The sequence below is a fragment of the Gymnoscopelus microlampas genome (genome assembly GCF_963454915.1).
Source record: "Gymnoscopelus microlampas genome assembly, chromosome: 21".
Classification (NCBI taxonomy): domain Eukaryota; kingdom Metazoa; phylum Chordata; class Actinopteri; order Myctophiformes; family Myctophidae; genus Gymnoscopelus; species Gymnoscopelus microlampas.
The window spans coordinates 32,501,095-32,527,150 of NC_139958.1; the positions used below are offsets into that span (position 1 = coordinate 32,501,095).

General features: G+C 41.8%; 1 protein-coding gene across 8 annotated transcripts in view; it reads left to right on the plus strand.

Annotated features, from left to right (window-relative positions):
• Positions 1-26,056, plus strand: part of cacna1bb (calcium channel, voltage-dependent, N type, alpha 1B subunit, b) — a 262,230-nt gene that overhangs the window by 163,824 nt on the left and 72,350 nt on the right. For 7 of the 8 annotated variants that reach the window (XM_084046067.1, XM_084046073.1, XM_084046069.1 and 4 more), the window contains 13 exons: positions 1,727-1,799; positions 2,813-2,930; positions 5,779-5,846; positions 6,903-7,009; positions 10,203-10,265; positions 14,492-14,702; positions 15,551-15,802; positions 16,771-17,051; positions 18,861-19,042; positions 19,759-19,885; positions 20,760-20,889; positions 22,027-22,086; positions 23,036-23,142. In XM_084046067.1, coding sequence (XP_083902193.1) covers positions 1,727-1,799; positions 2,813-2,930; positions 5,779-5,846; positions 6,903-7,009; positions 10,203-10,265; positions 14,492-14,702; positions 15,551-15,802; positions 16,771-17,051; positions 18,861-19,042; positions 19,759-19,885; positions 20,760-20,889; positions 22,027-22,086; positions 23,036-23,142 — 1,779 coding nt within the window. The remainder of the gene's footprint in view (positions 1-1,726; positions 1,800-2,812; positions 2,931-5,778; positions 5,847-6,902; positions 7,010-10,202; positions 10,266-14,491; positions 14,703-15,550; positions 15,803-16,770; positions 17,052-18,860; positions 19,043-19,758; positions 19,886-20,759; positions 20,890-22,026; positions 22,087-23,035; positions 23,143-26,056) is intronic. The other variant, XM_084046068.1, reaches the window with a different exon arrangement.

The following is a 26,056-nucleotide window of genomic DNA, read 5'->3' on the forward strand; positions in this document are numbered from 1 at the left end:
CCGCACTTGATAATCTCGAAAGCGGCCCACCCATCTGACCACTTAACGTGTCAGCTATTCGGCCGGCGGTGTTAAGTCGGGGGCCACATCCCACCGGTGGGCCCCGGCCAAGACCCCAGAACCGAGAGGGAGCAGCATTGGACATGGTGGCCGTTCATAGGTACTGCAGCTTATAACGGGGTGGGGCCAAAACATGAACGGTTTCGACCAATAGACGGGTTTCCGAGCGACGTCATCACAGAGCAGAATGCGCAATCTGCGCATGCCTGGGGGTGGAAGGCGCGTTCGAAAATACAGCCCTGAGCGGCAGTGAGCGCACTGGCCAATACAAACTAATAGGCGAGTGTGCTCCGGTGCGTAATTTCCAAACGCACCCATAGGCTTCCCCCCGCAGCTGCGCGGTCATATTCCTCTCAATGTTTACTAACAGGAAACCTGTCTATAGACCATATTCACACGGCGGCCATATTGCTATTAACCCATTAAGACCTGAAGCCGATTCTACATGTCTCCTAAATCTCAACAGTTTTCTGAAAAACGTATGTTTCTATATCAGTGGTGCTCAATCTTTTTCATGTCAAGGACCCCCAAAATTATATGTATTTGGCCGCCGACCCCCATCAAAATATGTTGTTCCAGGGACCCCCCAGAAGCAAAGATTTGAGTTAAAAATGTTTGCTTTAAAAATATATATATTCAAAGATTTGCACACATTTTCAAGATTTTTCAAAAATAGCAGATCTACAAGCTCGTAGCGCGGCACTCGGTGCCGCGCTATGAGCTTGTATATCTGCTATTTTTGAATAGCCCAAAGTGTAAAATAATGCTTTTTAGCTCAAATCTAAAAATGACACAGTTCCAGGTCTTAATGGGTTAAGTTAATGAAATGCCACCCCGGTTTCCACGGCAACGGGGTGGCATTTTCAACGTTTGATTCCAAAATGGCCGCCGCGTGAATACGGTCTGTGGGCTCGACTCACGAGTTTGCGCACAAGCTTGCGCACGGGGTTGCGCACGGAGGTGACACTACTGCGCAGGCGAGAGGACGCGCAGAGTGACGTGAAACGTGTCACATAGGCCCCAAATAGTCCCCGCCCGTTACATTTCCCAACCCGGAAGAAGGGGTGAAAAGGGAGTATATGTGCTGGGTGAGCAACTCCATACAAGTGAATGGGCGGGGCTTTCCGGTGCCCTCTCTATTATTATTATTTACTCTATGGCCCTGGCCCTCAGGTTGGGAATAGGCTCTATGCACAGCAGCCATTTTGGAGAAAGGTGTTACCAATGATACTAATGAAGGCTCTGTTCCATTCTGGTCAAACAGAGTCAGGGTGCTGATATTGATGTGTTGGCTGTGTTGGTTGTCTCGAAGTGTGGTCCAGGGACCCTCATGGTTCCTTGAGAGGGTGTAACTCTGAGAGTGTACAAATGGAACCAAATGGACCCTCCCGGGTCCATTTGGTTCCATTTGTACACTCTCAGAGTTATGGGGGTCCTTGAAATTAAAAAGTTTGAGAACCACCGTGCTACACTAAATGGAACAGAGCCTTCATTAGTGTCATTGGTAACACCTGTGAAGGAAGCAAGGAAGGGGCCCAATTTCTGTCCAATATGGCTGCTGCGCATAGAGCCTATTGCTCCAGTATGTTAATGTAAATGTTTGTATCCCTTCCTCATCTTGTCCTGAAATGAACTTTGTTCTCCCCGCTGTGCCTGTCCCATGTAGGTTTAACTTTCCAGACAAGACGCCAACAACAAACTTTGATACCTTCCCAGCTGCCATCCTCACCGTGTTCCAGGTCTGTTCTTCCGTTTACCTTGAACTTTTATTGCCTCTCTCTCTCTCTCTCTCTCTCTCTGTTTCACTTCATCTCTCTCTCCCTCACAGGGAATCACAGTGAATAGGATGAAAGAAAGAAAGAAAGAAAGAATGATTGCTATCCGTCATTTTTAATTAGTAGTGAATGACCGGTCTGCGTACCGCCTGGCCACAATGAAACCTTCCAGTGAGAGTATTGTGATATGACCCTTGGCAAAAAAAAGTCATTACATTTCACACCTTACGTTGCGTTCACAATAGCGAAGTGACAGTGGTGAAATGAAAACATATTGATTGACGCTTCAGTCAGGCTCCGACCGATGCATTGGTCTGGGCGATATATATATATATATATATATATATATTATTTGACTTTTTTCGTGACATCTGTGTTGGCAAGTATGCAGCCGATGTGTCCCAATCATTAACCCTTTCAGACCTGAGGCCGCGTCTAAGAATTTTCTAAATCCTAACAGTTTTTTGAAAAAAAATTTAAAAAAAAACTTTTTCACGATTTTTCAAAAATATCAGATCTACAAGCTCGTAGCGCGGCACTCGGTGCCGTGCTATGAGCTTGTAGATCTGATATTTTTTGAATAGCAAAAGAAATCTAAAGTGACACAGATGCGTTCCAGGTATTAATGGGTTAAAATAGCAGAGTGTCAAATAGTAGAGCCTTCAAAAAAAGGAAATAGCTGATCTGCAAGCTTACAACGTGTCACTTGGTGACGCGTTGTAAGCTTGTAGATCAGCTGCGATTTTTGGAAATTCTTTGAAAATGTATGAAATCTTTTAAACATTCGACATAAAAATTAATCTTGAATAATTGCAATTAGGCGATTATGTAATCATTTTGACAGGCCTAGCTCTCTGGCCTTCTGTTGAACATAAACTAGCCTGTTGCTGTGTCAGTGCTAGTGTGAACGCAGCATGAGGTCCTTGTGTCTCCAGGCTGTCTACTAACAACTTTCTTTGCGTCTGCTCGGCCCTCAGATCCTGACTGGCGAGGACTGGAACGCGGTGATGTACCACGGGATCGAGTCCCAGGGAGGCGTGCGCCGCGGAATGTTTTCTTCGGTGTATTTCATTGTTCTCACGCTCTTTGGAAACTGTATCCTTTTTGTTGTTGTATGGCATGTGTTGTATCATATGTGTGTTTGTCTGTCTGTGTGTCTGTGATCAGTGCAAAAATTTGTGTGCACACTGCTCAAATTATGTTTCTTATGTTTTTTCAATATACAGATGTGCCACTTCAAAACTTCACACGTTACTGTTCTTTCCCTGAAAGTGCCCTGAAAATGCATTTTTTTCCTCCCTGTTCTGCCCTTAAAAAGGCACTGTTTTGCCCCTGAAAAGAAGTTGTCACTACACACCCCCGTTTTTCCCTTCAACAGACATCCATATACATGAGAACAAAAGAATGTGTGTTGAAGAAGGTGTCAGACTCATTATGAGGCAAAAGGTGATTTGAAGAGGACCTTGACCAGTTGCTCAAATTAATTAGCATCATAAAAGCAGTGATCATCAAAATAATTCAGCATTTTAAATGCCCTTCTTTGTCCCTCTTATTGCCCTGGGAATCCCCTGAAAATTGACTGTCTTGGCGATGGCAGGACATTTGAAGTTTTGAAATGGCACATCTGTATGATGGATGGCAGTCGGATAGCGCCGAAACCTTGTCAAAATATGAGTCATATCATACATATGTCATAGACTGTCCACATAACTGCCTTTATTAGATCCTGTCTTATTTTAACCCATTAAAACCGGGAAAGCACCCGTGTCATTTCAGATTTCAGCGTTGGCTATTCAAAAATAGCAGATATACAAGCTCACAGCGCCAGTGATGTTGCTAGGTTTTCAATGTAATGGGTCCTGGGATGCAAGGGTGGTCTTTTAGATGGGTCCCAGGGACATTTTATGGGTCCCCAATTACACGTCCCCCCCCCTATCGTTTTCTTTGATCTCCAATCTCCATATCTTCTATGCGTGTGTGACTGTGTACATTATATCCTGATGCAGTGGATCTCAACCTTTTCAGGCAGCGACCCCCCAAAATAATCATATTTTAACTGGGGACCCCCCACCCTGAGGAATTAGGAGTTGAGGCACTTAATTTAGTTTGATTCAGTTCCACAGATACATATTGTGAAAATAGCAGATCTAGATCAGTGCGACCCGTTCCTGCTTTTCAAGACCGATACCGATATATATACATATATTAAAAAATCATAAATATATTTTTTCAAATGTATATGATTCTGTAGTATTAGCACACCTTATGGTAAGAAATACTAGTAGTGGGCAACAGGTGGATTTAACATACCTTTGACCAATAGAATACATTTAATCATAGAACCTTTTAATCATTATTATTATTTTATTTTGTATTATTTATGAATGTAGAATTTATTTTTACTATTTATTGTGTAGACTGAAAACACTGGCTTACAGTGGAAGTATTGGCAAATAAAGAAATAGGAATTCAAGAAATAATGAAGACAAATACTGACAATGCCTATGAACATTGGCTTGCAGTTATTGCACATAGTCAACATGCAATAATACTATTAGGCTTGTCATTGAGAAAGGAAAATAAAGTTGTCTTTTTGAGGAGAAGTGGAACCTTATAAGTCACTTTAAGTTTAGCATGAGGGAGAGGGTCTACCCTCTTCAGGGAATTAATTGTTATGATATCTCTAAGCTACAGAAAACATCCAGTTGCCTATTAAACATACACAAGACACAGACGATAGACAACCGGTTACTTACAGCTGCCATTAATTAGTGCTTTTGTTTGCCTTTGTGGTCAAATCAGGGTCAAATGCATAGGATCAACGAGCCATCGTTAACCTGCTAATGTTACACAGCTGATTGGCAACATGCGTTAATCCACCACTCACTCTGATCTCCAAGCAAGTGGGAGAACACTCTAAAATCGGGGATTTTACTTTGGCTGGTCAATTTAAGATGACAACAGCAACAAAGATTAGTAGTAGACCTGTATGTATGATGATCAGTTATTATTCCAGACAGTGGTCTATCCAAGACGTTTTAACACGTTTAAGAGCAGGTCCTCATGCCGTCTCTCTCTCTCTCTCTCTGTGTGTGTAGCGTAGACTAACAGCGAGGGGCTGTGCTGCTGCTTCTGCCACACAACGCCGCCGTTTAACCGAGTTATACTTCTCCAGTACAACGGTGTCTAACCGGAGAGTTATACTTCTCCACCAACGGTGCCTAACCGAGAGAGTCCATGTAGATCACAGCTGACAAATATTATATATTATCGGAGCTAATCGGAGCTGCGTCCCATGGACGCACTAGAGTTGTCATGAATGCGTCCTTTCGCAATATGGTGCGTCAGCGACGCAGGACGCAGGCCTACGAGCATCTCTGCAGCGCGTCACTTTTTTTTGGTGAACATTTTAGAAAAACCCTGAAAGTGTGAGAACTATACTGATTTAGAACGCGTTCATAGAATCGGCCTCAGGTCTTAACCCATTGAGACCTGAAGCCGATTCTACATGTCTCCTAAATCCCAACAGTTTTCTGAAAAACGTATGTTTCTATATCAGTGGTGCTCAATCTTTTTCATGTCAAGGACCCCCAAAATGATATGTATTTGGCCGCGGACCCCCATCAAAATATGTTGTTCCAGGGACCCCCAGAAGCAAAGATTTGAGTTAAAAATGTTCGCTTTAAAAATATATATATATTCAAAGATTTGCACACATTTTCACGAATTTTCAAAAATAGCAGATCTACAAGCTCGTAGCGCGGCACTCGGTGCCGCGCTATGAGCTTGTAGATCTGCTATTTTTGAATAGCTCAAAGTGTAAAATAATGCTTTTTTAGCTCAAATCTAAAAATGACACAGTTCCAGGTCTTAATGGGTTAAAAAGTGCGCTCCTCGGAGCGCCGATCTCCGCCCTTTTTCCTGAGCCCAGAAATCCACACAGACACCCTCCTGAATGTCTTCTTGGCTATCGCTGTCGATAACCTGGCCAACGCACAGGAGCTAACCAAGGTAGGCTGGCCCGACCGCCCCACGCGCTCTTTATCGTCTGAACACATCGCCGTCAAGACATTGACTGCCAGAATTATTTCAGATTTTTTGCAGTTGTCTGCCAGAGATTTTTCAATGGAAAAAAAAAAAGTACTCAGGAGCCGAGATAACAAATTTTAAAGTTTTAAGTTAACAAGGAAGTGGATGAGAGTAAAGATCTTCGAAAATTCATATCTCCTTGGTCTTTGGGTCAAATTAAAAAAAAAAAAAAAAAAAACATTTTTTTTTTTTGAAAAAATATTTTTTTACTAAAAACTAGTTAACTCGATCTTGGCAGGCAAGTGATGAAAAGCTAAAAAGGAATTGAGTCGTTTTAGGCAGGCAATGTGTTAAGTTGACCGTATAATAAGACCCTCCGGAAAAAACGCGGGCAAAAATCCTTCATTATGCGGGAAAAAATCCTTGGTTTTGTGATTTTATGCTGTGAAATTGTGGGAAGTTGCAAATTATGCGGAAAGTTGTGAAATGTGCGGAAATATTCCCGCAATATTATGCGAAGCAGATATTATGTGATGCGATACGCCCTTTTTGAAAAAAAGGGTCCCCCACATAATTATAATCGCATAATCACGTTTTTCTGGACGGTCTATATCAGTGGTTTTCAACCTTTTTCGCGTCAAGGACCCCCAAATTGACACATATTAGCCTACGGACCCCCATTTGAAAAGATAAGCCAGGGACCCCAATAAGAGAAGATTTTTACGGCTCTAGCAGTGATTTTCAACCATTTTAATTTCTTGGACCCCCAGTTTGACATGTATTAGGCTACGGACCCCCATTTAATGGCATTTATACCTCTGGGACCCGAATTTATATTATCAAATCAATTAATTTAACTCTGAGAGTGTACACTCTCAGAGTTACAGAACCACAAGGGTCCATTTGGTTCCTATCCATCATTTAGCTGGGGACCCCCTGGAACCCCCTCAAGTACCCCTGGGGGTCCCCATACCCCACTTTGAGAACCAACGGTCTATATAAAACCTGGTGACGACTGCTCTTTGTCGTCCTCGCCAGGACGAGGAGCAGCAAGAGGAGGCGGCCAACAAGAAGCTTGCCCTGCAGAAGGCCATGGAGGTGAAGGACGTCAGCCCCATGTCGGCCGCCAACATCTCTATCGCCAAGTAAGTTTGAATCTACACCGAAACCCCTCTCCCAACGGACAACCAACGGGTCTGCTGGTGTATCCTCCTCCTCCTCCAGTGACACCCTGTCTGCCTCGTGTGTCCCTCTGTCAGTGTCTGCTCAGCTTCTCAATATAATGGTGCATGGCATGGATTTACAACCTTTTTTTTCTCTTTTTGTGTCTCAGGGACAGTGTTAATAGGCTCTATGCACAGCAGCCATTTTGGAGAAAAATTGGGCCTCATCTGACTTCCTTCACAGGTGTTACCAATGATACTAATGAAGGCTCTGTTCCACTCTGGTCGAACTGAGTCAGGGTGCTGATATTGTGCATGTTGGCTCACTAGAAATACTAGTGGGTCTCAAAGTGTGGTCCAGGGACCCTCATGGTTCCTTGAGAGGGTGTAACTCTGTGAGTGTACAAATGGAACCAAATGGACCCTCCCGGGTCCATTTGGTTCCATTTGTACACTCTCAGAGTTATGGGGGTCCTTGAAATTAAAAAGTTTGAGAACCACTGTGCTACACTAAATGGAACAGAGCCTTCATTAGTGTCATTGGTAACACCTGTGAAGGAAGCAAGGAAGGGGCCCAATTTCTGTCCAATATGGCTGCTGTGCATAGAGCCTATTTAACTCTGAGAGTGTACAAATGGAACCAAAATGGACCCTTCACGGGTCCACAGAGCACGATAACTATAAATATGTCGTTCAGTTAGTTTTAGTTACTCTTGTAAACACATAATACATTTGTTTTATACAGCCTTGTTTAAAGTTTTATACCAAAATGTCTCTCAAACTAATGCCGTACTGGCCTGGGTTATATGATGTTATTATGGTCAGAATCACCTCGGTTTTTTGTTCATTTATGTGCTAAAACATTGACTTTGAGAGCTGTTTCACTCTTCAATGTTTGAATGATGATACATTTCTTATTATTAACTGTGCAACGGAGCAATATATCTCACCAATTGGACTAGTTACGTCATGACAAGGTACACAACCCAAACCTCTCCCAAAGCGTCCTATTGCTTTAACCATGGGAGACTCGTTTACACACGTCCCTGGTTCTGGTGACTGATGCTGTCCTTGTAATGTGTGAGAGGGGGCGTGAAAATGTATAAAATAAATGAAAAAAGTAATTGAAAACGTGTCATTTGTAAACACGGCCCCCTCCCACATTTGGACAATATCAGTCACCAGAACGCCTGGAACCCCTGGTTCTGGTGACTGACGTGTGTTTATATATATATATGTCCAACGTGGTTAAAATGGAGTTTGAAGTTCAATGGGTTGTATGGAGTATGGCATGACTGATGATCAAATATCTAAATATTGAATAAAGCAACTGAAAAAACTGTCTGAGGTGCACGGCACGCAAAAGCCCAAGTAACATTAAGATGAACGCAGGAATGAAATGCACCTTTAATAATGTAACATCTCGCTGTCTGATCTGACTTTGATGCTGCTCCCTTTGAAAGTGTTTGCTTCATCTGTTCAATTAAGCCCGTATTGGAGGAGACAGTCTTTGATGAGAATATTTCGTCCGGCCATTTTTTCCCCCGTTCATTTCTGCAGATATTTTATCTCCAGACCGCGCGTGGTGTGTATAATTTACGAGGCCTTTCACACACTTGGTGAAGTTAATCTACGTTCCTCTCCCATTTGCACTCAATAAGTCTGGACAAATGACTTTGAACCAAAGTATGACTGGCGTCTCAGAGTAATTATCCAGGAGTTTGAGAGGCCTTGCAAATCACTGTTTGTATTTAACTTTACCATATTTTTTCCCTAGTCAGCGTCTGAGTGTCATCGCAGTTATTATGTTAAAGGACGACTTCACCCATTTTCAACCTATCTTAATAGGACCACACTATGCTCATGATGAAATTGTCAAAAGTTTTTCTACTCTGTCTGTGTCTCAAAGGAGGGCTGTGGACACCCGTCTACCAGTGACATCATTGTTAGGATGATCTTCGTTTTTTTCCCCTTCAAGATTATTTTTTTACTGTACATTTGTATCAACGCGAGAACAATGGCTTCCATTATAGCATGCTAACTTTCCAGTAATAGAACGCATGCAGTTTCTATTAGCTTGGATTCCCCATCGATGATGTCACTGGTAGGCGGGTTTCTGAACTGCCCACAGCCCTCCTCTGAGACACAGACCGAGTAGACAAAAATGGTGCCATGTTATCATGAGCATTAGTGAGGACCAATTATATGGAGACAGGTTGAAAATGGGTGAAGTCGTCCTTTGATATGTTAATTAGAGCTTCAGGTAATAGTAACAGAGTTTTAACACGACAGTGCTTCATCGTCAGACAGTTGTGTTTTTCTCTTGAGTAAAAACAAAAGCACTTACTTACTGTAAGGTTGGAAATGTTGAAAAAAACATTACAATTAACTGTTATCTATGATGTTACTACTTTAAGAGGCAATGGTTTTCGATCAATCAATCAATCAATCAATTAATCATAATAGTGTTGGTCAGACCAAGTGTTACTAGAATTAACCCATTCAATCCGGGATCATTTTAGATTTCTTTGGCTATTCAAAAATAGCAGATCTACAAGCTCATAGCGCGGCACCGAGTGCCGGGCTATGAGCTTGTAGATCTGCTATTTTTGAAAAATCGTGCAAATTTGTGCAAATCTTTGAATATATATCTTTTAAAGCGAACATTTGTAAAAAACGTTATTCCAAGGACCCACCAGAAGCAAAGATAGTTACAAACGTTCGCTTTAGAAAATAAATATATTCAAAGATTTGCACGAATTTTCACGATTTTTGCAAAAATAGCAGATCTACAAGCTCACAGCGCGGCACTCGGTGCCGCGCTGTGAGCTTGTAGATCTGCTATTTTTGAATTGCACAAAGAAATCTAAAACGACAGAGAAATGCGTTCCCGGATTGATTGGTTGGTTCAATCGCTCTACAACCCCGTTCAACAAATGAGACATTTTACCCTGCAGTGTTCGGCAGTCTTTGCTCAGACTTCAGTTCACACACAGGAGGAGGGAACAGGTGGAACATAGCAGATGGGCAAGCCAGCTGGCCACCTATAATCCCTCCACTTGTTTTTTGTTGCTTTTGTTTTTTTTAAGTATTTCTTTCTTTTCATTTGTGTGTCTCATCCTTTCCTTTTTTGTTTTTGTGTTCTTTTTTTGTTTCCTGGTTTCCGCACGGACAGTTTTGTAAAGCAAAATCAAGACGCACACTCGCGCCGGTCGTCCAACAGCAGCATACAGTCACCGTGAGTTATCGCTCTCTCTTACGATATCCCTCCTCTTCCTCTCCTCTTCCTCTCCTCTTCCTCTCCTCTCCTCTCCTCTCCTCTCCTCTCCTCTCCTCTCCTCAACTTGTTCCTTCAATCTCTCCTGCAACACTCTTCTTCCCGCACGCTCCCCCTTATCACCCTCCATTACGGGAAGCCTCCTCCCTTCCTGTGGGCTGATTGTTGAGATGTGGCAGTGGTGGAAAAAAAAAGTACTCAAATGTTTTACTTAAGTAAAAGTATCAATACTGCATTGTAGAACTAGAAATACTCTGTTACGAGTAAAAGTCCGGGAATTAAAAATGTGCTTGAGTAAAAGTACAAAAGTATTGGCATCAAAATGTACTTAAAGTACTCATTAATGCAGAATGTCCCGTTTTACAAGGTATCATATGCGTAACATGTATTAACATCTTTTGAAAATAGCAGATCTACAAGCTCACAACGCGTCGCGGCGCGTTGTGAGCTTGTAGATCGGCTATTTTCAAATAGCCAAAGTTTAAATAGGGCGGAAGTGGTTAATGTATGTATTGTAATAATAATCTAAATCTACAAAGTAACTAGTAACTAAAGTTTTCAAATAATTGTAGCGGAGTGAAAGTATTATATTTGCCTCTGGGATGTAGTGGAGTAGAAGTAAAAGTACTGAAAATTGGACATACTCAAGTAAAGTAAAAAATACCTCAACATTTTACTTAAGTACAGTACTCGAGTAAATGTACTTAGCTACTTTCCACCACTGGCCTGTGGGAGCTCAGAGTAACACTGGAGTTCTTCTATCACGACTGTGATTGAAGACAAATTCATTTGTTAGGCACTTAATAACAAATGCATTTTCTCCATTTGCTTTTATAGAGTGACAAAGAAATTGAATATATTCAGAACAGGACGGAACAAACGCATCACATCTTTCACATGGTGTGTGTGTGTGTGTGTGTGCGTGTGCGTGCGTGCGTGCGTGCGTGCGTGCGTGCGTGCTTGCGTGTGCGTGTGTTTGACAAACAGGTATGGTCTCTGTAAGACCAACATTTTAACTATAGTCAGTACCTTTAGTCAGTATACAGTAATATTGTGTAATAATTTATATGGTGCATATTTAGTGGCATTATTTCTGGCTAATCACCTATACAGTACATTAACCCTTTAAGACCTGAGGCCGCGTCTAAAATTCAAAATCCTAACAATTTTTCGGAAAAAAATATAAAAAAAAATATTTTTCACGATTTTTCAAAAATAGCAGATCTACAAGCTCATAGCGCGGCACTCGGTGCCGCGCTATGAGCTTGTATATCTGCTATTTTTGAATAGCCAAAGAAGTCTAAAGTGACACAGATGCGTTCCAGGTATTAATGGGATAAGAGCGTTTCTGAGATCCTCTGTCCCCCCTAAACCCTGTGGACTACTGTACCTCGGACATTGCCAACAACAAAGATTCTCCATTGTATTGCTGTTGCCTAAAATAACGAACAATTTAGCACACTCTGTGGTGTGAATAATCAATATTATAATTGTTTAATTTCTGTAAGCACAGCCAATCCCCCTGGCAGTTTGACATTTACACTCTGCTCGTTATTTAAGACGCTGGCGGCCTCATTGTACAAAAACAATTCCATCTACACGCCAAAGTACAACAGCCTGTTAGTCTGCTTCTCTGTCTGGAAAATACATGCAGCCAAATGTTACACCTGAGTTATGCTTAGTTGCGCATGGTGTCAGAACGTGACACTTTGTGAGCTTGTAGATCTGCTATTTTAGGTGCATGACACGGACAGACATGCACCTAAAAGTACAAATCAGGCCTTGGCCTGCTTCCCTGTTTGGCTGTGATTACAAATTGGGCTGGAACAGCAGCGATGATGACCTCTTTTAGATAACACACATTTAACACTGAAGTGTTTTTCTTTTGTATTATTATTATTATTGTCACACGTGTGTGTGTGTGTGTGTGTGTGTGTGTGTGTGCGTGTGCGTGTGCATGTGCATGCGTGCGTGCGTGTGTTCTTGTACTACTATACTTGAGAAGTAGACATTGTGAGAACAAACTCTTCCTCACTAGGGAAATGGTTATTTTATGATAAAAAAGGAAAAAAAGAGAAAAAAAAGTTTTAGAGTTGCAATTAGGAAAAGGTTAGGATTAGGCATTTAGCGGGTTGGAGTTATTTAGTTGTGTGCCGGTGTTGTGCACTGTAAATATCTGATCTACAAACCCACGTTTTGCTCTGAAACGCTTGTGAGCTTGTAGATCGGCCACTTTCGGTGTGCAGGTTGAGGTTTAAAAAAAGGGTAAAATGGCATTTCATGTAATTGCCATCCTAAAAATGTTTGTCGTCACAAATAACCAATGTACCGAAATACTATATATGTGTGTATGTGTGCGCACCCCCTAGTGTGTGCATGCATGTGCAATGCATGTGTACATAAGGCTGTATGTGTGATTGCATGTGTCCATGTGTATATTTGTGTCTCATAGTCTTTGCCTAAGCGGTGTCCCACCAAAAGGCGTTTGTCGCTGACCACTCTTGTCTGTTGCTAATTACGCTTGTATGTCTGTTGTTTCCCTGTCTGTTTGGCTGTCTGTGCCCTCTGTGTTTATCTTTTAGGAGTTATACTATCTACTCCCCCACCCGACGAATCCTAAGGTACAGGTCATACGGAGGACCAATTATCCATAAACTTCCATACACGTCAATATTATGTCATACTGTGCAGAACCAAAAAAACAGCACAGTATGTGATACATCCATATAAGTAGAACGATAAAACAAAACATCAACAGCGCTTATATAATTGAGATTTTCTGTTCATCGATCATGGGAGAATCCTATCTTCTTTCATCCGTTTCATATGCCTGCCCACGCTTCTTCTAGTCTTGTAAAATACCTCATGTTCAAAATCTCCATTTTACCTTTCTTGCTGAGGACCCATCCGCTCTGGTGACTGAGCTAGTCTGCCGTAGTCTGTTGGAGCGCGTCTGAGGCTAATTTGTAGCTTGTTTTGACACACATTACACTGATTTACAACAAGTGTAATGTATTTTGGATACAAATTAACAACTTGACTGGGGGTCACGCGATGAGGTTTAGCCATTAACTTTCCCATTTTGCTTAACATATACTATGATGGTGTCCTGTTCCAAAAAGAACCGATCTAGAAGCTAGTTTATACACGCAAAACAAAGTAGAATTGAGGTTTTCCACTTCTCATGACTGTCTCATGACCACCCACCCGCCCCACCCTCCTTTTACCATTCATTTTGATTCCTGTATAGGGCTGCCACTTATCCATTGTTTTCGTAGTGATTATTCTATCGATTACTTTCTTTTTTTTTTTTTTTTTTAGATTTCTTTGGCTATTCAAAAATAGCAGATATACAAGCTCATAGCGCGGCACCGAGTGCCGCGTTATGAGCTTGTAGATCTGCTATTTTTGAAAAATCGTGAAAATTGTGTGCAAATCTTTGAATATATATATTTCTATGGTGAACATTTTTAACTCAAATCTTTGCTTTTGGGGATTCTACAAATGTCTTCTAAATCCTAACAGTTTTTTGAAAAAAATGATGTTGCTACAATCAGTGGTTCTCAAACTTTTTCATGTCAAGGACCCCCAAAATGATATCCGCGGACCCCCATCTCAAAATATGCTGTTCCATTAACACATTGACTGCCTGAATTATTTTCACAGCCTATTGTTATTCATGCCAGAGATTTTTCAATGGGGAAAAAAAAGTACTCAGGAGCCGAGATACAAAATTTGAAAGTTTTAAGTTAACAAGGAAGTGGATGAGAGTAAAGATCTTCGAAAATTCATATCTCCTTGATCTTTGGGTCAAATAAAAAAAAAAAAAAGTAACATTTTTTTTTTTTAAATATTTTTTTTACTAAAAAGAGTTAACTCGATCTAGGCACTCAAGTGATGAAAAGCTAAAAACGAGTTAAGTCGTTCTAGGCACTCAATGTGTTAACCGCCAGAAGCAAAGATTTGAGTAAATTTCCTTTTTCAAAAATAGCAGCTCTACAAGCTCATAGTGCGGCACTCGGTGCCGCACTATGAGCTTGTAGAGCTACTATTTTTGAATTGCCCAAGAAATTTTAAAATGACACACAGATGCGTTCCCGGTCTCAATGGGTTAATAATAATAATATAATATATATAGTTGGACGTAACTGCATGCACCCCCCCCCCCTTATTCCCCTGTGTTGCAGCAGAGAGCCGCAGCGCTCCGGCAAGTCCGGCATGTCGGTGTGGGAACAGAGGACCAACCGGCTGCGCCGACACAACGTCGCCGCCGGGAACAGCAGCGAGGCCCTGTTCAACGAGCTGGACCCCGACGAGCGCCACCGCGTCTCCTCCGCCCTGCACCTGAGACCCGACGCCAAGACACACACCAACCGCCCCCTGCTGGTGGTGGGCCAGGTATAGCACTGTCGGAATTGTTATATTGAAAATCACACCCAGTGTGAAGTGGGCGGTGTGTGGTCATCACAACATGACTCACTTTAAAAAAGGGATAAATATCCAAGTCCATACTGCTATTCATAGGGCTGCACATGTGTCATGTGTTTCGCTAGCCAATCACAGTCCTGAATTTGCAAAGTCAGCCAATCACATTACAGTTAGTGGTGATGACACTAGCTGTAATGTGATTGGCTGATATGAAAAAAGTATCGATTTGCATTAACAATGGAAGGGTTAGGGGGTACACACATTTTTTGATCGGTGTCCAAAACTCACTTATAGGGGGCGGCTACACCGCCCCAAAAATACTCAAATTCTTTACATCAAAGTAGAAGTAAGTACGAGTACCAATACTGCAATGTAGAAATACTCTGTTACAAGGAAAAGTCCAGAATTCAAAATTGACTTGAGTAAAAGTACAAAAGTATTCAAAAAAGCATCAAAATGTAGTAAAAAGTAAAAGTAAAATGTTTGAAAATAGCAGATCTACAAGCTCACAACTTGTGAGCTTTTTTGTTTAAAGATTTTCTTTTGAAAGATTGTGAGAGTATAAAATGACTAAATACACAGCCTTTTTTTGGCCATAGTACATTATTTCTTTTTGATTAATGGTACAACCAGTCATTTTCAGTCATTTCTTTGGACATTTAATTCATTTGTCGTATCTACCCTGTGCAATTATTCCAGAAATGTATTTTTTCTGTATTATTATGTTCTAATGGTCAATGCCGAAAAAACACAACCGTTATTTTGTACGACGAGTTAATCGTCAACTAAAACTTTTGTGATCGTGGCAAACCCTATAGGAGGGGGCTAGGGACGACGGCGACAAGCCCCGGCCCCCCGAGGGCGACAGGGGAGAGGAGGAGGAGGAGCCGCCGGGTGGGGGAGACCCTCGACAACACGACGACCCGCTGAACCCCCTTCCGCACGCCAGGAAGCACCACCACCACCGGCACCGAGACAGGAACGCCAACGGCGGCGAGAACGGGGGGGACGGAGCGAGGCACCACTCCCACCACGGCCGCGGCAGGGACGAGCACCACGACGGCACGCAGGTACGCCGACCACCTGACCTCTATATACCCGGTCTGTCGATGTCGTTGATGTGTTAATCCATTAAGACCGGGAACGCATCTGTGTCATTTTAAGATTTCTTTGGCTATTCAAAAATAGCAGATATACAAGCTCACAGCAATCTTTTAATATGTCTTTTTTTAAAGCGAGGATTTGTAACTCAAATCTTTGCTTCTGGAGGTCCCTGGAACAACATATTTTACAAATGTTCGCTTTAGAAAATATATATTCAAAGATTTTCAAAATGATCACTTTTTTTTCAAAAATAGCAGATCTGTAAGCTCATATCGAGCTTCTAAATGAGCTTCTATATCTGCTATTTTTAGAATAGGGGGAATTAGTCAGGGGCCCCTGGTTGGTCTGTATTGGACCTTTGTTGGTTGGTATTGGATGCGTCAAATGTAATGTTCTATTTATTTATTTATTTGTCTCTTGAGCACTGGTTTTATGACTGTCTGTGTTGTTGAATGCTGTTGTTACAATGATTTTATTTAGTTATAATAGAATAACAAATGTGTTATCAGTTAGATATTATGTTATTATTATTTATGATGGGACCGCAACAGAATTAAGTCTTTCGACTTTTTCTGTCATCCTGATAACTCTACTGCAGTGGTTTTTAACCAGTGGTCCGGGGACCACCAGTTGTCCTTGGGGGGCTACCAGGGGGTCCCCAGCTAAATTAGTTAACATAGCCTCAGAATCATTTTAACCACTTAGCTTTGGCTATTCAAAAATAGCAGATATACAAGCTCATAGCGCGGCACCGAGTGCCGCGCTATGAGCTTGTAGATCTGCTATTTTTGAAAAATCTTGAAAATGTGTGCAAATTTTTGAATGTATTAATTTTTCAAAGAGAACATTTTTAACTCAAATCTATTTTATCAAATAAATCAAATCCAATGAGAACCACTGGTGTGTATGGTCCCACTCCACACAGGCCAAAGAGGGGAGGGGACATCGACATCACCACCGCCACCAAGCGGGGTCCCCGGAGGAGGCGATGAACGAGGACAGGGAGGTCCACCATCACCACGCCCATCGGCAGCCCAAAGACGGCAACGGGACGCTGACCAACGGGACGAGGGGGGAGCGCCATGGGAGAGGCGGGGGCGGGGACAGTAACGGCGAGAGGAGGAGACACCGGTCTCGCTTGGCCAGAGCTCAGTCTACGATGGATGGTGAGGAGCGCCGAGGACATGGAGAGAACGACGGACGCAATGGTCACAGGTAAGGTGTTTTTTCTTCACGATGCCCCTAACCACATGGACACTATCGTCCCTTTTCTGGGCATGTCTTGATAGGTGAACATTCCGCCGAAATAGGCGAACATTAAGTGAAAACGTGCCATTTATAGGCTCTATGCACAGCTGCCATATTGTGAAGAAATTCACAGGTGTTGCCAATGATACTAATGAAGGCTCTGTTCCATTCTGGTCAAACAGAGTCAGGGTGCTAATATTGTGCATGTTGGCTCACTGGAAACACTCTGCTACACCAGTAAAATTGGGGTCCAGGGACCCTCATGGTTCCTTGAGGGTTTTCCAAACTCTGAGAGTGTACAAATGGAACCAAATAGGCTCGTGAGGGTCCATTTGGTTCCATCTGTACACTCTCAGAGTTATGGGGGTCGTGTGGAAATGAAACGGTCTGAGAACTAACTGAGCTACACTAAATGGAACAGAGCCTTCATTAGTATCATTGGTAACACCTGTGAAGGAAGTGATAATATGGCTGTTGCATTGAGCCTATTTAGGCATATCTTATCCAGAATAGCAGATCCACAAGCTCACAACATGACATCATGAGTATATAGATTGGCAATTCTTTGGCCAATACCAAGGCCCTCATTGGAAACAAGTCCGCAAGGACTTTTATGAACGGACCTGTTAGACAAAGTATTTTAAATGTAAATGTGTTGTTTTACATTTTTTGCCTAATAAAATATTCAATCAATCAATCAATAGATTGGCAATTCTTTGGCAAAGAGGACCCCCAAAATGATATGTATTTGCCTGGGGACCCTCATCTGAAAAGGTTTTGTGCCAGGGACCCCCTAGAAGCAAAGATTTGAGTTAAACATTTTCGCTTTAAAAAAAGATATATATATATATTCAAAGATTTGCACAAATTACAACAAGCTACAGCTACAGCTTTTACATCTGCTATTGGAATAGTCAACGTATACAATATGTTTAAAGTGGTTAAAATGATTGTGATGCTATTTTAACAAATTTTGCTGGTAACTTTAAGTGTGAAACATTAAAGAGGCGCCTCTATTATTCTACAAAAGGTGCAATATTGAGAGTGAGAACAACAGCAGACCAGGAACACAGAGAACCGGGTAATAACACGGGACCCAGACTAACGGAAAATGCTAAATCCTAAAAAGGAGTGAATGTCCATTTCTTCATTTAGGCCCTCTGGTGACATGGTGTTAAATAGTACATACTGTACATCCAGAACGGTTCACGTTTAAAGAGCATTAATATCACCACCTCGACGTGGGAGCTGACCTGAGGGAGGAAACACTATGTTTTAACACATTTAGACCTTTTTCTTTCTTTCTTTTTCCTTTATTTATTCAGGGAAGCCCATTGAGAGCAAGTTCTCTTTTTCAAGGACGCCCTGATAACAACATAAAATACATACATAATGGGAAACAATAACAAACATTTGAATCACATTACAATGTCACAGATGCAAATCATTTTGCTAATACATTTTTTATCGGACCTGAGTCCGATAAAAAAAGATGCACCTTCTAAATCCTAACGTTTGTCTGAAAAACGTCACATGTTTATACAAATAGAACTTCTTGGTGTTCCGCGTAAAGTGACTCTGTTGACATTGCCTGGTGCCTGAGGACTCAAAAAGGAATGGGAGGTGGGTTGGGGGGCGGGGGGGTGAAGGTGGACCTCAGGTTCAGGGAGTGTCTTGTAGAATTTTGTGATGAAGTATGCACAGCTCAATTGGTCATGAAAAACTAATCCAACAAATGGAACCCTGGACATAACCCGTCTGTCTCCTCCGGGACAGACAAACGGAGGAGGACGGCCTGGCCTCCAGTCCCCTGCAGCCGTCGGAGGGCGCTCTGACGCCCGGGGAGAAGCAAGAGGACGCGGACAACCAGCGGAACTCCACCTGCGTCATGAACAGCACCACCATCCACATCCCTGTCACCATCACCGGCCCGCCAGGGGAGACCACCCTCGTAACCAGTGAGTAATGAGACCACCAGTGGTGTAAAGTAACTACAGTATTTCCAATTTTCAATACTTTTACTTCTACTCCACTACATCTCAGAGGCAAATATTGTACTTTTACTCCACTACAATTATTTGAAAACTTAGTTACTAGTTACTTTGCAGATATAAATTATTACATTATAAAACATACATTAACCACTTTAGCCATATTTTATACCTAGGCTATTTGAAAATAGAAGATCTACAACCCCTATTATACCCATCTATATGTCTGTCTGTCTGTCTGTCTATTAGAGTTCTCAACGGGCCTGAAAACTAAGGCCCAGCCCTAAGTGGGCCCTAACAATTACCATAATTTTAGGCCATAAAACAAATTGTCATAATGTGCTTAATGTCCTCAAAGTCACACATCCAACAAGCTTTGAACTGAGCAGATTGGACCTTCCGTTCTAGAGATAATGGGATAAACATCTTGAAAACGGACACTTTCGGCAGTTTTTCTTCTATAACACGGGCTAGGAAGTTCGTACGGTGACGAACTAGATCCCTGAGTTTAATTAGTCGGGCTCGGCCCAACCAATTAAACTCGTCCCGAAAACGTTGGGTCGGGTAGGGTCGGGTTCGGGCAGAATTTAAGAACTCTACTGTCTGTCCGTCTGTCTGTGTATCCATCCATCCATAATCAGTTCATAGTCCTCATGCTTGGTGTGTATCTGTGTGTTTCTCAGTGAACAGCCTGGAGCGTGACAACCTGGCTCTCAGTGAGGAGAAGAAGGAGCTGGAGGACCAGGCAGCTAACGGTCCTCGTCTCATCCTTCCCTACAGCTCCATGTTCGTCTTTGGCCAGACCAACCCGTAAGTCACCCGTGTTGTGCTTGAGCTTGTAGATCGGCCGTTTTTGCTATATTTGCAGGACACTCTTGTACGCATTCATTTTAGAAAAAGCATAACAAATGGAATATATGGAGATACGTACAGTAGGTTTCTGCCCGACAGCAACGATATCAAGCTGGGGGTCCTTGAAATAAAAGAAGGTTGTGAAGTCGCTACCTTGGGAACACACTGGCACAGTCACATTTTCAGTGCTCTTTTACATCTGAGAGTGTACAAATATCAGTCCCATATGCACTCAGTGGGGTGTGTGTGTGTGTGTGTGTGTGTGTGTGTGTGTGTGTGTGTGTGTGTGTGTGTGCGTGCGTGCGTGCGCGCGTGTGCGCGTGCGTTCGGCGTGAGTATTACATGTAAGGGCCAAATGTTCCCACAAGTATAGTAGAATTTGATAAATAGACATTGTGAGGACCATTTTCCTGTTTTATTATGGTTAATAATCATTTGTGGATTAGGCTTACAATTAGAGAAAAAGATTCAGGCTGGGGTTAAGGTTTGAATCAGGCATAATAGGGGTTAGGTCAAGAGTTATTCCTAATTCATTTCTATATTTATTTAAACAAAAAATAAATCAGAATAAAGTAGCCAATCTACAAGCTCAAAGTGTAGCGGCTAAGTATAACTCAAGCTTTAGGGTTATAGGGATACAAATGGCTGAAGACTGAATGGCTATCCAAAAATAGCAGATCTACAAGCTCATAGCGTGGCACCGAGTGCCACGCTATGAGCTTGTAAATCTGCTATTTATTTATTTTCGTGGAAAATGTGTGCAAATCTTTGAATATATATATATATATGTATATATGTTTTAAAGCGAACGTTTTTAACTCCTGTCTTCCAGTGTACGCAGACTCTGCCATTACGTGGTCAACCTGCGCTACTTTGAGATGTGTATCCTCCTGGTCATCACCATGAGCAGCATAGCCCTGGCAGCCGAGGACCCCGTTCAGGCCAACGCACCACGGAACAACGTGAGTCACCACACACACACACACACACACACACACACACACACACACACACACACAGTGGTGGACAGTAATGAAGTGCATTTACTTTTTACGCTCTGCTGTGGAAACAGAGTGCTCTCGTCCGAGCGTGGCAGAGCGCAGAATATTTTGTAATTCATGAACGAGAATTGCATTAGCCAGAGTGTCAAGAAGGGAAGTTGCATTAGCCAAAGTAGCATTCATGTGTCGTCTACCTCATGCAATGTAGGAATAAGGGGCCATGTCCACACAAAAGCATTTTATTGAGCTGCCAGCGCTTTTTTCCCGTACATTTCTATGGTAAAGAGGTGCTGGAGCGCTCCTCTTCCTAGTGACAAGCATCGTGTTTCAACTTTTGGCACTCTCGGCGTCCAGTGTCTTTTTTTGGCGGAGTGCTATGTTTGCCTTTTGGAAGAGGAGAGCCGCTCTTGTCATTTACACGCCCAAAATCATTGAGCAGAGGCGTTTCACTCAGCGCATCAACAAGAAAAAAAAGAAGAAGAAAAAAAAAACGATTTCTGAGGACATGGCCCCTAATATAGCCTAGATGTTTGCTTGCTAACGCTATCTAGAGCAGTGGTGCACAAAGTGGGCTCCGGGACCCCCAAAGGGTCATTGAGGAGGTTCCAGGGGGTCCCCTGCTAAATGAGTCAATACAGCATCAAAATCAGTTTAACCCTATAGGCTATTTGAAAATAGAAGCTCTACAAGTTCACAAGCTCACATATATATATGCTTTTCTTTTCTTTGTTTCCACAACATATATTCAGATGTGTGGCAAAATACATATCAATTTGGGAGTCCTTGACATGAAAAAGATTTTGAACGACTGATCTAGAACACTAATCAAGCCACAACTATCACATTTTGCTATAACGTTTTTTTTTTGTGAGTGTTCGCTATTCAATACATGCACACCCGTATTATGACAAAGAGCAACATCCTCAGAGCCTAAGACCTCTGTGAAGCTGCATTATGGAAATGAAATCTGCTCCATTGATAACCTCTGTGGGGCCGGTGCCAACGTGCGTGTCTGAATCCACAGGCATCTCTCGCTGTATCTCACGAGAGGTTCAGTCATCTCATGGTGATAATCATTTCCTCACTCTCCGGTCGCAGGTTCTCAAGTACCTGGATTATGTCTTCACGGGAGTCTTCACCTTTGAGATGGTGATTAAGGTGAGAGAGCTGTGAATACACTGAATGCAGCACTCAGAATACCAACGCTGGATAAGCACTCAGATGAGGCTGGTATACACAGTAAAGTCCCTAAGGACCACAATGAAAATAAGTCGCAAGACTTTTATGTGTCTGTATCCTTGACGTTTCTATGATGAACATGGTGTAACATGTGTTTTTCTCCTGTATAACGTCTAATCAAATCAAATCAAATCAAATCAAACCTCATTGTTAATTTATCTATTTGTGAATCAGAGAACGTATTTGTATTTTGTCTCTGAGTTAAAGTCACAATGTGTACATTTTTCTATTAAATGAAATAACCATCCACATACAGAAAATGTGTTTTTTGACAACTTCTCTAAACATTATTAACACTATTTTTATTAAATTAAAGAGTGTGTGGCCCAACAAAATCTTGATGTAGGCACCGGAAATGTTGCAGAAATATTTCTTCATGTATTCTAACGTTAATATACAGTTTCTGATGACTTGTTTGTGCATTCCGAAATATACCCGGGCTCTGGGACCCTAATAGTCTTAAAGAGTTTTCTATCGATAAGTCACCCCATGGAGACTTGAATTCATGGAGATTTTTAAACCAATAATTTGATGACCAGCGGACCAGCGGTAGGCAGCGGTTCCGGTAGGAGACACAAAATTGACTCTTTGTGTCTCCTACCGGAACCGCTGCCGGTCATCATAATTATTGGCTTAGGAATGTGACAAAAACCCAAAAATATCCATGTGACTAATCGATAGGAAAAAAAGTCATTTTGGGGGTGAACTATCCCTTTAACATCATGAACGTTACACAATATGACTTTACATTTTTTATTTTACTGTGTACCTTCAAGCCATACAGCTCCAGTATTATTTCCCCTGTAATGAAGGCGAGCTCAGTTTACACAGACATATAGACTTTTATGTTGTCTTCGTAATGTTCTAGATGATAGACCTGGGCCTGATCCTACACCCTGGCGCTTATTTCCGTGACCTGTGGAACATTCTGGACTTCATTGTGGTCAGTGGTGCCCTTGTGGCTTTCGCCTGCTCGTAAGTATCACAACTTTATCTTTTTTTCCCCATTGAGTTGATAATGAAATGAATTATTTTTGTAACTTCTCTACCCGTCACAACAGTACAGTAGGTGATAGCAAAGTATACGTCGGGTTTAATTCATTAAGGCCGGGAACGCATCTGTGTCATTTTAGATTTCTTTGGCTATGTGAAAATAGCAGATATACAAGCTCATAGCGCGGCACCGAGTGCCGCGCTATGAGCATGTAGATCTGCTATTTTTTGAAAAATTGTGAAAATGTGTGCAAATCTTTGAATATATGTACTTTTTTAAAGCGAACATTTTTTACTCAAATCTTTGCTTCTGGGGGGGTCCCTGGAACAACATATATTGAGATGGGGGTCCGTGGCCAAATACATATAATTTTGGGGGGTCCTTGACATGAAAAAGTTTGAGAACCACTGATGATATAGCATTTGTAGAATCCCCAGAAGCAAAGATTTGAGTTACAAATGTTCACTTTAAAGAATATATATTCAAAGATTTGCAAAAATGCATCGCGACGCGTTGTGAGCTTGTAGATCGGCTATTTTCAAATAGCCTACAGTAGGTATAAGATAGGGCTTAAGTGGTTAATGTATGTTTTATAATGTAATAATTTATATCTGCAAGGTAACTAGTAGCTAAAGTTTTCACATAATTTTTGTGGAGTAAAAGTACAATATTTGCCTCTGAGATGTAGTGGAGTAGAAGTAAAAGTATTGAAAATAGGAAATACTCCAGTAAAGTAAACATGCCTCAAAACTGTACTTACAGATGTGCCATTTCAAAACTTCAAATGTCCTGCCATCGCCAAGACAGTACATTTTCAGGGGATTCCCAGGGCAATAAGAGGGACAAAGAAGGGCATTTAAAATGCTGAATTATTTTGATGATCACTGCTTTTATGATGCTAATTAATTTGAGCAACTGGTCAAGGACCTCTTCAAATCACCTTTCGCCTCATAATGAGTCTGACACCTTCTTCAACACACATTCTTTTGTTCTCATGTGTATGGATGTCTGTTGAAGGGAAAAACGGGGGTGAGTAGTGACAACTTCTTTTCAGGGCCAAAACAGTGAATTTTTAAGGGCAGAACAGGGAGGGAAAAAAATGCATTTTCAGGGCACTTTCAGGGAAAGAACAGTAACGTGTGAAGTTTTGAAGTGGCACATCTGTAAGTACTGTACTTGAGTAAATGTACTGAGTTACTTTACACCACTGCAATTGGGGGGTCCTTGACATGAAAATGTCTGAGAACCACTGCTATCTCCAGTGAGTGTGTGGTGCTAGCAAGCTGTCTGAGGAAGACGTTTGGAGGATTGATTTCATAGACTGCTCAAACACCCCTGGTGTTATTTTAGCACAAAATGTCTCAGAATCATCTTTCAGCGTTGCGTGAGTGAGACCCCCGCCTCCAGGGGGGGGGGGGGGGGGGGGGGGGGGGCTAATGGGCCGTGTGGGATTTGGGTAATGAGTGTACCGCTGGGTACTGGAATGGCGGGGAGAAGATAGTGCAGCGATTCCCAAGCTGTGGGCCCGGAGCTGTGAGGATATTGCAAATGGGCCCCCAAATAATTGACAAAACACAATTTTAATGATAAGATAACATTAATATTTTACAATATATGTCTCTGCTGTCCAGCAGCAACCAGCTAACTCCAAAACGCTGATTTTTCAGGAAATGAAAAAAACTAAATATACATTTTTCAGGTAATTAAGAAAAGCTTATATTTTTTAAAACAAAGCAATACTGCCTCATCAAAGTTGGTATAGTGACTTTATGTATTGTCAGATACTTGCATGTGTCATTATATATTATCAACACTTTACCCAAATCCAGCGCAAGTGGAGTTAGGAGTTTTGTGCGAACAGAAATACATCTCAAGTGGAGTTAGGAGTTTTGTGCGAACAGAAATACATCTCAAGTGGAGTTAGGAGTTTTGTGCGAACAGAAATACATCTCAAGTGGAGTTAGGAGTTCGATCAGCAGACAATAGCTCCAATCGCTGCTGAGGGAGAGGTTTCAAACGGGGCTAAATTCCTAAAAGCTGACAATGAATCTCCAAGCTCACAATGCATCCCTCCCAACGTGTGAATTAATGCCCTGATGCTTCATGACACTTATTATATAGGCCTACAATAATAAAGAGGACTTTAAATATTACGATAACTTCTGCAAAGAGGGGTTCACGGAGTTGGAGTTTCAGTGGAACTGGCGAGAGAAATGCTAAGAACAAATTTCTGATCTCCTCAGACAACACAAAAAAAAGAAAAAACAGACAAAACAGTGTATGACCGTAGAAATGTGTCCTTTAGCAGTTCAAAGAAAACTTGCCTCTTCTTTGAACCGGTGAAGGACGGGGAAATACTGCAGAAATCCTTCACAACGATTTTGACCTTAGACAGTAGACGAGCTGAAATAAAAATGATGTTTTTCCACACTTTTTGTATCGTCGCTGTCGGGTGGAAACCTTGTATATTTAGATTTTTTTAGTTTTCGATTTCTTGTATGACGAAGTAGGCCGAGAAAACATAAAAAGTCGAAATGTGGAGATATAAGGTTTCTGCACGACAGCAACGATATCCAGTTATCCACGGTCAGAATGTGGACACAGTTAACAATGGACGCCAAAAGAAATAGAAAATTGTTCAACTTTTGTGCATTTTTATATAAAAAGTCCAATCTTAATGACTTCCTGCTAGCCCATGTTTCACTAGGAATAGGCTCTATGCACAGCTGCCATATTGGGAATGAATTGGGCCCTTTCCTTACTTCCTTCACAGGTGTTACCAATAATACTAATTAAGGCTCTGTTCCATTTAGTGGTTGTCTTATTTTCAAGGACCCCCATAACTCTGAGAGTGTACAAATGGAACCAAATGGACCCGTGTCTGAGAGTGTACAA